Below are 13506 nucleotides of genomic sequence, written 5' to 3'. Positions count from 1 at the left end.
CCCGCAGGGAATGCCAAGCTTCAAGGATTAGTCTTTGTCACTACGCTGATGACCTGTCAAACACACATGGATAAGGGGGGTTCTGGATCAAGGGTAGGTTGCTTCTCATTTTGCGTCTCGCTTCGCTCTCCGCGATTAGAAGCAACCCGCCTTGAGTCCAGAACCCCCCTTATCCATGTGTATTAACTGCCTGCAATTGTTGATCTAGATTTATTTTTTAATTGAAGAAGAGGCATGTCTTAGTATAAAGCAATTATGGTCACGTCAAGCAGCAGCGTTAATAATTGCACCTCCAGTCATTAACCCAATGCTCAGCATTGTATATGTTGTAAAAATGTTTTTTCAATTATCGTATGGCGGTGAGGGTTTGTACAGAGAAGGCGTAGGGCATTTGTCCAGTAATGGAAAATGATCAGTACCGAGATCCTCAAAATCAGAGTCCTCGTAGTCGGAATCCACAACATCCAACCAAACAAAATTTATGGCATCAACGGTATAATAAGATATCATCATTGAAAAATATAATAACGCAACAGTTGAGAGGGCTTTGAGGAAAAAATAAGAACGGCCACATCCATGATCGTTGTAACAAGCTTGTTGTCTGACATCTTAAAATGTGCGTCTTTTTTATTTTCAAATATCAATCCATATACAGGAGCTGTCTTCTTTGGACCGGTTGAGGCAGCTGTGTATCAACAGGGGCTTGCATCTCGGCGGCTGGTTGAGGCGTAACAGGCTCTCGATTGAAAACCTTTTTTATCTCTTCGCGTTTGTAGTAAATTCCAATGACGGAAACCACGATGCTGATTATTCCAATCCACTGAGTTGTGTTGATAATTTTTTTCATGTCTTCCTTTGGCGCCTCGTCAACTTTTTTCGTGTCTTCCTTGGGCACCTCATCAATGTTTTTCGTGTCTTCCTTGGGCACCTCATCAGTCGAAGCAACAATGCTTTTGCTTTCACTTAAAGGAGGAATGAGACCTGCAGCCACGGCAACTTCAGCGGCCTTTTTTGGTTCTTTGTGCGCCTGTTTTGTTTTGGCAGCAACAGCTTTGCGTGAAGCCACCCGATACAGGTTTTTTGCAGGCCGCATGGTTGGTGTTTTTGAAGTAACTTGCCCCTGTGTCTCAGGCTCGACTTGAGTTGTTTCTGAATCTGCCATTATTTTAGTAGACAAAAAATATATAATTAAGGAATTGCTGGCAATGCTTACTAATTATTCAGCAGTTTGCTCAACAACTGCTTGTAAACACTCAGTAGTTTGCTCAGCAAGACTAAAATCGACATGTTTTGTTGTGATCAGTGCTGTGTTGAGTATCATGAGCAGCCGAAGTGGAAAAGCATCTTGTTATGGGTGAATGTCGGGCGGATGAGCGTGATGTAATCAAATTTGCTGTAAAAAGGGCCACAGAGCTGGTTTACGAGGAACTGCATTTTGCCTGAGTTGGTTGGGCCCACGATGAGCGCATTGAAAGGGATGTTGCCAGGGTCCATTTTATTTTTCAGAGTTTTGTCCAATCAATGTTGTACAGATTCGAGCTGTGTTCCCATGATGTTAAACTGGGAGTCAGAGATCAAGAAGATACGGCAATTCACTTCGCCTGTGCTGGTGGTCTTCCTCTCTATCTCCAGCAGGACGCCCTCATTGGGCTTCACAAGCCGCGTGCCACTGCCATGCATTGTTTGGTCTTTAATGGAGTGCAGGTCGTTTCTGAGGGTTGACCTTTATTTTCAGCTGCGAATCCGTGCCTTTTTTAAAGGGCAAGATTTTGTCATGCTTCACGTGGTCGTAAGCGCACTCTTTGCCGCTCTGATACACTCTGAGTGCCTCCACTCCAAGAAACTTGCTGCGTATCATTTCGTACTCGAGCTAGATGCTGGTCAGCTTGTATTTCAGCTTAGAGGGGTCTGAGCCTCTGACCACCTGTGAAGCAGAGGTGAGTGTCACTTTGAAAGTGAGGTCATTGTTCAGGCCCCGGGGGAAGGAAATGCCGTGATCAGTCAAGATCTGGTGGTCGAGCCTGATGTAGTACTTGCTTCCAAATATCTTGTTCAGCTTTTTTTCGGCCTCAACACCCAACGTTTTCTTGTCCCCTGCGTTTGAGTGTACCTTGCACAAGTCTTTGCTCTGGATTCCCTCCTGCACTATGTTGTCATGTTTTTTGACTGGTAGGAACAAGTCTTCGAACGTTTTGTAGATGTTGTACCCCACTGTTTCTTCAAGTGTTTCCCCCGCAAACTTTATGACCTGCTGGTCAACCAGCGCACATGTAAGGTTCTGAACGAGGAAGTTGTTGGCGTGCCCGCCATCCAGCTCGATATCAAAGCGTAGAGCCAGCAAGCTGGGCACCAGCACCTCGTTTTCGTTCATCTTGGGCACCGAAACGTGCAGGGTCTCGCCGGGGCTGGCTTCAGAGTTATTGAAGGTGATGCGTTTGAAAGATCGCGGCACCTTCATGGCCCTCAAAGATTTCGCCATGTAAGTCGGGAGCAGCACGTCAGGGATTTCACCTGGATTTTTGTCGTCCATGGTATATTAATCCAAGATTATTTTCTAATTTTAAAATAACATACGTGGAATATATATTGTAATGGCAGAAGGCGGTTATGAAAATCCTGCTGATGACCCTTATGATGGCCCATGGGAGGATGATGATGATGATACGGGGCCGGCGGTATGGAAGAAAGGTTGAAAGCTTTAAGAGATAAAGAAATTGAAAGAAGGCTGAATGCTTTGAGAAACCCAAATACGGGGCTGCTAAATATGACCAACATTGAGCTTCAGAATGTCACTTTAAGCGAAGAAGATAAGCAAAAAGAAATCAAGAGTCAAAGATTTGATCAAAAAACATTACCGCAACGCCAAAGTTAATAAGACAATGATCAGATTCTACACGAAAAATCTGAATTAGATCGTGGTTGTGGGTCTGAAGGGCGGAGACACCAAAATAGCTTTAGATGATGGCAGCGGTTTGCAGCAAGACTTCTTAAACAAAACATGCATCAAAAAAGTTCTGGGGAATAGTGCTGAAACTATCATCTGTAAAAACAGTGCTGATATTCAAAAATGGCAAAAAGAACTAGATGAATCTCAAAAGCAAGAGTTAGAAGCAAAACAAAGTTTGAATGAACAAAATAAATTGGTAATGACTCTAAATGAGCTGTTAAATAAAGAGAACGTGAAGATTGAACAACTCAAAGACCAAGGGCCAGAATATCAAGAAGAAATTAAAAGGAAAAAACAACTAACAAAAAAATTTACAAAAAGATTTACAAGACGCGATAAAAGAAAGAAAAGAATGTGAAAAATAAGTAAAAACTCTGGCCAATGAAGATGAAAAACAAGCTCACCTTGAAGCAAGTATTTTGGAAGAGAGAAATAAAACATATGTGCTGGAAGAAAACCTTAACAAAACCAAAGCATTAGAAGAGCTGAAAGAGCAAGAAAGCGACGGTCATCAAAGATGAAAACACCTCGCCCTACGAAAGAGAATCCACAGAGGCCCAAGTGGCAGAAAGAAACGAAGAGCTCGCATGTTTGCAAACTCAAATCCAAGAACGTGAAAGAATCAAAGAAATTTTCAAAAAATATGGCGTGATGGATACTTCTGTCCTCTTGGCAGCTGGCATCATGATCGGGGCTGTTGTGGGTGTGGTTACCAATGCTTTGAAAGCCACTGGCAAAGCTTTGGGGGTCAGTCTTAAAGAAATAAGCGCGAAGCTGGGGTCCATGCTCCCCGGGCTGATCGGCCAGGTCGCGAGCTTTCTTTTCAAAATAGCCAGGCAGGTGGTTGGCTATCTTGCCGAGCACACCTGGCTTCTGATTTTGGCGGCCATTACCTTTATTTTCGAAAAATATATCAACAAATGGGCCTAACGCAAGGTGATTAAGATCAATGCCACGAGCCCTACGCCCCCTATTATCACAGCTGTTTTATTGATTTCGTGTTGGCTTGTGCCTGCTGTTGGTTGCAGGCCAGCTGTGGGCTCCTCTTGTGCTTGCTCCTCTTTTTTTGGCAGCGGCTTGCCTGTTTGGGCAGCCATGGCTACTTTGTGGATCGGGTTAGATGGGTGGCTGTTGGGCGGGTTGATTTTTATGGGCCGCCAGCCATGAGTTTGAGTGCGGCATTTTTTGTGCCTAGATCAACGCCATTGCTTATGCCCAGCTTCATCCCTGCAAAAGCCTGTTTTAGCTTGTCGCTGTACCCCACTATGTTTTCGATGTTGATGATCATTCTAGCAGGCAACAGCCATGTGCCCGGGCAGACCGCAAGGTTGAGCCTTACCTTGGCTTGGTCTAATGAATTTTGGTAATTTTGCACGCTCACAGCGAGGTTGGTCTGTGTGATTGCTTCTTCCACCATCGCCAGAAACTCTCTCAGGACTTTTTTCGCCCGGCTGCCTTGGCCAAGAATACTGCTGTGCAAATTGACCTGCGAGCCCATGATGCAGTACACATACGCTTCGATCGACTGGTTTATGCGCAATAGACCCACCTGTGTCAAACCAGTGCCTATGTTCAGGGCAAACCAGTCGTACTGCAGCATGCCCTCTGACTCGATGTAATAAATCAGGTTACCATTGATGCCTTTCCCGCCTTCATCACTGAATTTATAGTAGCCAGGGTACGTGGTTTTTGTTTTCATTCCAAGGCCTGACACATAAAAGTATATGTATCCCAGCCCGTGGCTTGCCCCATGTGTGAAACGAAAATCACTCGATGGATCTATGCCGAACTCAACGCAGATCTTTTTGTATGAAGCCACAACATAGTGGTTGTTTGATGTGTTGAAGGTTGGGTCGCCTGGCAAAGCGTTAACGCTCTGAATACCACCAAGCTAGTACAAAATATGTCTTACCGTGAAATACACGTGGAATTTATAAAACGCTCTTATTTGTGGCGACAGTGTCATGCCACTGTCAAAGATTTCTCATGAAATTCCGCAGCCTTGTGTTGCATAAAACACGGTGAAGTTGAGCTGCTGTGCCCAATATTGCATATGAGGACTGCCCAGCCACCACTTGGCTTCGGCTGCCGTGCTGTGCGTTACCATGGTTGGTTGAAAGATTTCCCTGAATTTTGTCACGAAGAAGGTGTCTGGCATCACATAGATTTTTATGGGTTTGTTGAAGATTTTCCCCAGGCTTGCGGGTGTTTCTTCGAAATTTACAGCAAGGATGGGCAGTGCTTTTTTGGTTTTCATCGGCGACAATTGATAAGTGAAGCCTGCCGTGCTTGCCAAACCAAGAGCAGATTTCATCTTTTGGCTCCAGTAACACCTGTCTGAACCAAACATACTTTGAAGGGAGCCTTTTCCTGCTTTGAAAAACATTTCTGCGGTAATGTTGCGTTGTTCATCGATGTTGATTTGTGCCACAAATTGGGCTTTATCAGCATTCGGGAACTGTTTTGTGAACGTGGCCCACGCGTTTGTCTGGGCCGTGGCTTCTTTGGCTTTCATGTGAGGCCTTTGAGCCCATTTTTGGAAGTCCTTGAACGCAGTGCTATCCACTTTGAATATGTTATATTTGTACAATATAATGGTTGTGCTTACGATTGTCGCACAAAACAACCGAGAAACTGTGTACTTTGAGGAGACACTCCCGAAGGTACATTTCATCAGACACCTCTCTTGCAGTTTGTACAATAGCTGGCACAATCTTGAAAGAGTGGGGTCAGTTGTCCAATAGTCAATATAAAAAATAGAATTATTAAAAATGTCCCTCCAGGTCATTACAATTTAAACGTTTTAGCGCAAAAGCTATCAGGTCTATTCAATGAACTAAAAACAGAAACAAATCAGCCTTCAGGGCAGCTTGTAATCAAAAAAGAGGGGTCATCCAATTTTTTAGTTGACGACTGCTTGTTTTCCTTGTTTGATGTTGATCCTAAGGTTATATCACCAACTTAAGCTTATACAACAACAATAGAAAAAATAAAATATAAAACGACATACTTCATACACTGCGATATTATTGACAAAACTAAAAACTTTTTCACTAAAAAAGTTAACGTTAAAAAGCAACGACGTTTCGACCGTTCGACAGTCATTTTCAAGTTGAAAAGTAAAAGTTAAATATATACAATCAATTGTAAGAATGTAATGAGACACTGACTAAAACTCTAAAATATTTACATAGAAACAATACAAGAAAATTGCGGCATGAGTAATAAAACGTCAAGGCAATAGAAACAATTTAAAAATAATATAATTAAAATAATTAAATAGCTTTGCGCGGATCGAGTCACTCTGTTTGTTCAATTTTGGTTGAAGTTCACGAATAAAAAGCTTTTCAAAAATCAAACAGTCGAGTTTACTCTGACATTTTTTCAAAATCCTGAAATTGCTTCCAATGGTCTCTGGATCCTTCCCGTGCTCATCCTTTACATGGTTGCCGATTGTTGATCGCTTAAGTTCCTCCACACATTGATGTAGGTGTCGACTCGTGAAGCCAACATAGTCTGCATCACACAGACCACACTTATAATGATAAACAATGTTTTGTTGATTCACAATTGGAGGTTTATGTTCCTTTGGTTTGAATTGTCCTTTGATCTTCTGACTTGTGTAAACAGGCTGGACAACAGCATCAATCTTTCGACTGAGATCACCGAGTTGGTGTCTTACCGCATTCGCCAATTTCTGGTCTTTGAACGGTAAGACAATTCTGATGGGAGCATCTTGTTCATTGGATACTTGTTGTTCAGAACACACATTCTCAGTAACTTTCATTTCAATAAAAAAACATTTCATTTAAAACATAAGCGATCAACAATTGGCAACCATGCTCACCATCGCCAAACGCGACACAGTCAACAGATTGTTATCCAAAGCTTTGAATAACAACGCCGTGTCTGCCCACGAGTTTGACATCATTCTTTCCGAGTTTCAGCAGTACAACGTTCTAAAAGAACAAGTCTGAGCCAAGCTGTTTCGCCAACCGTTGAGCGGAGAGATTGTAAATGCTGACAACCTAGAGAAAGAGATCTGCGACAAAGTTGAAGCTGAATTCCTAAAAAATAACCAACCCCGCTGCTTTGAACTGACATTTGAAAACACACGATGCCATTTGCATATTATAAAAACATGATCGTCTGTTTACACTTGATTGCGTTTCTTGTGAACAAATATTTCATGCCAGAGTGGCTAAAAAATGTGCGCGATATTACATGACAAGTTGTCGATGCCTTGTTTGAAGCAGCTAATTAAGACCCAGCAACAATTACGTCTGTGCATGTGCAGCGAATGACAGAGAAAGAGTACCACAAGTATGCAGAAAGCCTGACCAAGCCATATAAATATGTGATTTGCATAACCAGTCATTAGCAAAGCAAATGGCAGTGCTTTTGGATGTCAGGGTGGCCACCTGTGATTCCTAATACGGCACATGCAGGCGCTTTGTTAGGAGAGGTTAAATGGGAATGACAGCCGCCTTGTCAGCAGTGGGAGAAGTCCTAGCTGGGGCTAGGCAACAACAGCCACCGGGAACCCCCAATGAGGGTTTAGCCACCTTTGTTGGTCTCTCACACAACGTCACACGTGACAGTAACACCACTAGATCAAAAGAAAGCTGATTTCTCGAGGCATCTTTATATTTTTTTGACAAGAGAATATTGGCTGATTATTTCAAAAGTGCCTTGACCGCTTCTTGTGGGTCTAAACTTTGCATTAATTCAACCAACGATGTTTCCAGCAGATATACCTCCTGTTTGCAGCTTTTCTCTTTATGTTTTTACCAAGCCCCAGTAAGGCTCTTCTTTCCTTGCCTTTTTCAATATTTTGTTTTTCATGTGGCCTGCATTGAGAAAACCATTCCTGCCACGCCCCATTTTACCAAAGACTTGAAAATCTTTAATTACTTTTTTGTTTATCTTAATGTGAACTATGCTCAATATATTTCAATAACTTCCCAAACAAAGTTCCTCCCCCAAAGAAGGCAAAAAATACTGGTTTTCCTTTATCTTCCATCCCTTCCAAATACGTTGTCATAAAGGCGGCAAAACTTCTTGATAATCTGTCATCTTCAGAATATTTTAGACTTTCTTCAAAACTCTCTTTCCCTTAATCGGACAAAATTCTAAAAAGCTGGTCAAAAACTATATACTTTTTCGCAGCCGTTCTCAATAATTGGAGTTCTTCAAAACTAATCTCGTCCTGCATTTCTTTGCCCACCTCGACCTGCGTTTTGTCGCTTTTAGATTCCTCTTCTGAAAGATTATTCATGTTTTCAGCTGAATGGTTGATAATATCTGCCATCGCTATACAAGGAACATGCAAACCTTCGATTAACTTTTTTCGGACAGCCATTTTCTTATGCCTGTAAACCGTCATTTTATGCAACATTTTAGAACATCATGGACGGCTTCCTTTTGGAATCCTTTCTGTTTCCAAATTTTTACAGCTATATTTTCTGTGCCTTTTAAGCGAGTTCAATTGAGTAAATCTCTTGCCATATGCGTCGCAACAATAATTTTTCTCTTTTTCTTACTGCGGTTCAGGTTCAAGTTCAACTTGTTGATTTTTTTTAATGTCGGGTCGATTTTTTTCGAGTTCTTGAAAATCCTCTTCCGTGGGTACGTTGTTTGCAAGCGCCATCTTTATTCAACATGAATACAAACCTTTGAATAATTCTTGAAAAACAAAGTGCAATTCTTCAGGTCTCGTGCTCAAACAAAGCTTACAAAATTTATCGAATATTTTTGGAAGATACTGCTGAAAGAAATAACACAAAGTATTGTCTAAAGTCACGTTAAATTCCGGATCAGTAAGATCTGACGTTTCTTCTTTAAAAAATGAATTGATCAAAAGGTTTGTCAACTTTTTCTCAATTTCAGGTGTTTGTTCTTTGTGCGTTGCCGAAAAATTTTCTTTAAGAATATCAAAGAATTTTTCTTTAAATTCATTCATATAATCAAAAAGATTTTTTAACTGATCCACTGCCTCTTCTGAAAGATGGTTCATGTTTTTAGCTCCCACTTCCTTTTCTAAAAGTATGTTTATGTATTTATCTGCCACTTCCTCAACTGAAAGATTGTTCATGTTTTTAGCTGACGGGTTGATAATATCCACCATCACAATACAACAGACTTGCAAACCTTCAATTAACTTTTTTTTTAGCGTATGCAAGTTAGCCATTTTTTTTATGCTTGTAAATCGTCTCACCCCTGCATTCACACCTCCAGACGTTCCTCATCTTGATTGCTTTGAAAAAACTGAGTAACCCTTTCAATTCAGACAATGTCTTTTCGATTTGTTTTATATCAACAGCCATGTCTTGAAAAAGCTTGACGTCGATTGGGCGGTTTTCAATAGGCTTCTGCAGTAAATCACATCTGGTTTTGATGCGTTTTACCCGTTCCAATGCTGCATCCATATACAAAAATTCCAACAATGTTCAAAAGTAGGTGCAAAAACAGACAGCGTCCGTGGGCCCGGAAGCTTCTCGGTTTCTCTGTACCTGGCGGATGTGGCGCGCAGGGGCTTCTTCAATTAAAAAATAAATCTAGATCAACAATCACAGGCAGTTAACACACACGGATAAGGGGGGTTCTGGACTCAAGGTGGGTTGCTTCTAATCGCGGCAAGCGAAGCAAGACGTGAAATGAGCAGCAACCCACCCTTGATCCAGAACCCCCCTTATCCATGTGTGTGTCAACAATTTCAACACTGCAAATCTATTTGGTGAGTGTGAAGCATATGGTGTTTGGCCAACAAAGAGTTTTTATCCAATGTGGCTATGGCCTTTGCTTGTTCTCTTACTCATGTTTTTATCACGCATGATGTCTGACCAACGTAAACACAATCACAGTCTTTACATTTGATCTTGTACACGATTCCTCTGGAAACCTCTTTCTTGATCTTGTCTTTTGGCTTTTTAGGTATGCTCGAGATGGTGCGAATAGGCTTATGGGCGACCTTGATGTTGAAACCTCGGAGAATGTTTGCAACTCTCTCAGAGAACCCTTTGGCCTAGGGCAGGATAGACATTTGCATTTTTATCTTTGCTGAAGAAGGCACCAGTAGTAGCCAAAACGTCCAGTATATATTTTTAACCAGTGTCAACTTTTTATTCTTTTTACCAAAAATCTTGGACATGCCTAGCTACACACCGAATATTTCTATGGGTTTACAGTATTGTGCAAAAGTAATAAGAGCGTAATTGGACGAAATTCGCCAATTTTGGGGCTTTTCGACAAAAAATGGCGAAGTTTTGTTCACCTCAAAAGTGCGAAGAAAATTCAACTAATTTTCCTGCTGCCCATTCTTTTAGTCAACACGAATTTTCAAGCAGTAATTTGTGTCTGCTGATAATTTGGCCGATTTTTCGAGTGGAAATTCACTCTCCTTGAATTTTCCTTCCAACTTTCTAGCAAAAATTCGCTCTCTTCCTTAAGTTTCCCATCAATTCCCAGTAGTAAGATGAATTAAGCCAGAGCAAAACAAGAACATGCGCGATAAAAACGTTAATATCATCGTGAGTGATAGTAATATCTCAAAGCCTTTTCTCACAAACTTACCTTGCTTGTCCAGAGAAAGCCGGTTGTTACAATCTTAAAGCTCGCAAGCTCAAATGGTCTGTTTGCCAACATGTTTTCATTGAACAAGAAATGCTACTCACGAAAGTACTCGCGGTGCAGCCACAATGAACCCAGGCTCTGCGTGACCTTGCGATATTACCATCGAAGGTTTGAAGCTATCATCGAACTATTCAGGCCAGTCTCTTACAGTGGGAGTAAGGTACAGTAAACACCCGCGTATAAGAACCTAGAATTTTTGGGTTCAGGCTGAATGGGTTCTTATATTTTGGGGTAGTTTTTCCGAACTCAGGCTGATTAGGTTCTTAGTAGGTTCTTATTTGTAGGAGTTGTCATAGTGGTACCATTCAGAGAGCTACTGTAGTACTAGTATGTCATAATGGTTGAACATTTGTATTTTAAACCGCAAAAATGCCAAGCCTTATTTTTTAAACAATAATAAATTCAGTATCATAGGCTACCATATTTACAGTTGTATTTGATAATAATGTAAATTGTTAACAGCAATATAAATATATAAATAAAAACAGCAGTATAATTTTATACAGTATTCTATACTCTGTATTTAAAAGATTTTCAATTAAACAAATAATTTTCATGGTGGTTCTCAGAAATTTCACAATTTCTATCAATTAAAATCCAGTATTTTGGCTACAAAATAAGAGTGTTTTTTTGTATAAGAACCTATTGTTCTTTGCCAGCCTAAATAGGTTCTTATATATTTGGGTATTAAAATGCCCAATTTCAGCCTGTAGGTTCTTAAATCACTAGGTTCTTATACGCGGGTGTTTACTGTATAAGCTGAAATAAGAGCATCTCATTTTGGCCCAGTTCGCGTAAGAATCCTTTGGCTTGTGGCAGCCATGTCTTTCCCTTTTGCACTTGCCATCCGAACGTCTCTGCACTTTTCCTTCCCTAATCCCATTTCTTTGCACTTCCAACATGCTCAAGCGCGGTCACATGTCTCCATCTCTTATTTACGAGTGTGAAATAAAGAGGGATTGTCACAAATAATATACTTTCCATCATGGCAGGCAGACAAGAATGTGGCAAACGTGATAACAGCTGAGGGGACTGGGCATGTGGAGACCTGGCACTAGATAAACAACATGTCTGCTTGTCCATTGATCACTGAATTTGATGTCACTTTGGGTAAATTTTGAGGTGAAGTAGGCCTTCAAAAAGACCTTATTAAGAATATTATTTTACTTTCGTCCAAGTTTACCTGGACTAGCAGTCCAACTTTTGTACCTGCCTTGCTGGCACAGTGACATGGCAAAGCTTAAGTTAGCGAGTTTGTGTAATTGAAAACAATCAAACGATTCAAATTCTCTACGTTCTTTGCCATGAAAGATGGATTAATACATTAACAACAGCGAATTTTATAGAGGAGTAGAGCATCAACGTGACCACAATTGTTCACAAGAGAACGATACATTGATGGCTCGATACTGGTCAGGGCACTGCACTGCGATGTTTCACATACTGCAAGCGGAATTATCCCTCTGGTAAGGAATTGTCGTTCTGGTCTTGAAAATGCCGCGAATTTCCGTCCTTTGTTTTAAAGAAATAACGCTCAAGACATTGCAAAAAGACGCTTGAATTTTCGGGCGAACTCTCGAAGAAAGTTCAAGGAGACAAAGAAGGAAATTCGCGCATTTCACTCTCATTACTTTTGCACAATACTTTATAGGGGTAATAACCCATGCAGGATGTTGGGGGAACACAAGAAAAGCGTGTAAATCACAAGCTGTTAGGCTCATGATTTACAAACTTTTAGTAGTGTAGAAAAGTCTGATGGTAGAACCATAGAGCCCTAGAGTTCATTATCTAGGGATATACATGATTGTAGAACCATAGAGCCGTAGAGCCATAGAACCATACAGTCATGGAGCCATGGAGCGGTGGAGCCGTAGAGCCATAGAGCCGTAGAGTTCATTATCTAACTATGTGTGATCGTAGAGCCGTAGCACCATAGAGCCACAGAGCTGTAGAGTTCATTATCTAGTTATGTGTGATCGTAGAGCCGTAGCACCCTAGAGCCACAGAGCCGTACAGCTGTGGAGCCATAGAGCGTAGAGTTCATCATGTAGAAATGATTGCTAATGAACAAGTTCAGGCGTAGGGCTTTTCCCATCAAGAATGTGCGAGTTCACTATGCCATGCATGTTGATGTCAGTTCTATTTGTCTGCTAGAAGTGTTTGTATAACCCCTCACTCATGCGTGATTGCTGAGCTTGTTAAACGCAATACTTCAAACAGCAATATGATTTCAATGGTGACGGGAGGTCATCAAAAGTAATAAAAGAGGAGTACTCAAAGCACTGGAGGAGGAACATCCAGTGATGTAAAGCAGTTTCAAGGAATTTTGAACCATAACCATTTGCAGTTAACCTGCAGACAGGCTTGAAACAAAAGCCGGAAATCTGCCCATGATCGAATGAATAAGTGATCTGTATTAACCACTATAAACTAGTAGACATTCATGAGTTTAAAAATGAAATAACCCATGTATCCAGAATGCGATAGTTGAGAATTCAAATTTGAATTACCCCTTAGAATAACATGTTACCATTCAAGAACTCTAAATAAATGGTGAAGTGAAGGGCTCCCCTCTCCACTGGACTACCTTTTGAGGTGTTTAAATCTACAGCTTTAGTCTCCATTTCTTTCAGTTCATCCTGCATTTGTTTCACTTTCACTGCCTGTACATTACTTTCTACAAATGGAGTGGCCACAAACCTGACAACATGAAATAGAATATTTAAGTTAGTTTATTTTAATCATGAGTGTGTCGGGAATATTCATTGCATATATTAAAGATACTGCATGGAAAAACTGCTGATTTAGTGGAGTTAAATACAAGCAACTAAAACAAGAAGCTTAAAGAAGATCAGAACTACCGTAAGCATCAGCGGATAAGCCACACCTTTACCCTCAAAGTTGTCATAACAAATCAGGGATGCCGC

General features: G+C 41.0%; 1 protein-coding gene across 5 annotated transcripts in view; it reads right to left on the bottom strand.

Moving 5' to 3' along the window:
- Positions 1-13506, bottom strand: part of LOC110055695 (general transcription factor 3C polypeptide 1-like) — a 282425-nt gene that overhangs the window by 164030 nt on the left and 104889 nt on the right. For all 5 annotated transcript variants that reach the window (XM_089276241.1, XM_089276243.1, XM_089276244.1 and 2 more), the window contains exon 9: positions 13167-13279. In XM_089276241.1, coding sequence (XP_089132367.1) covers positions 13167-13279 — 113 coding nt within the window. The remainder of the gene's footprint in view (positions 1-13166; positions 13280-13506) is intronic.

The sequence above is a fragment of the Orbicella faveolata genome, unplaced genomic scaffold, assembly GCF_042242905.1.
Source record: "Orbicella faveolata isolate gen_17 unplaced genomic scaffold, um_ofav_v1 contig_4, whole genome shotgun sequence".
NCBI lineage: Eukaryota > Metazoa > Cnidaria > Anthozoa > Scleractinia > Merulinidae > Orbicella > Orbicella faveolata.
The sequence above is the reverse complement of the archived record's forward strand: the minus strand, read 5'-3'. Positions and strand labels throughout refer to the sequence as shown.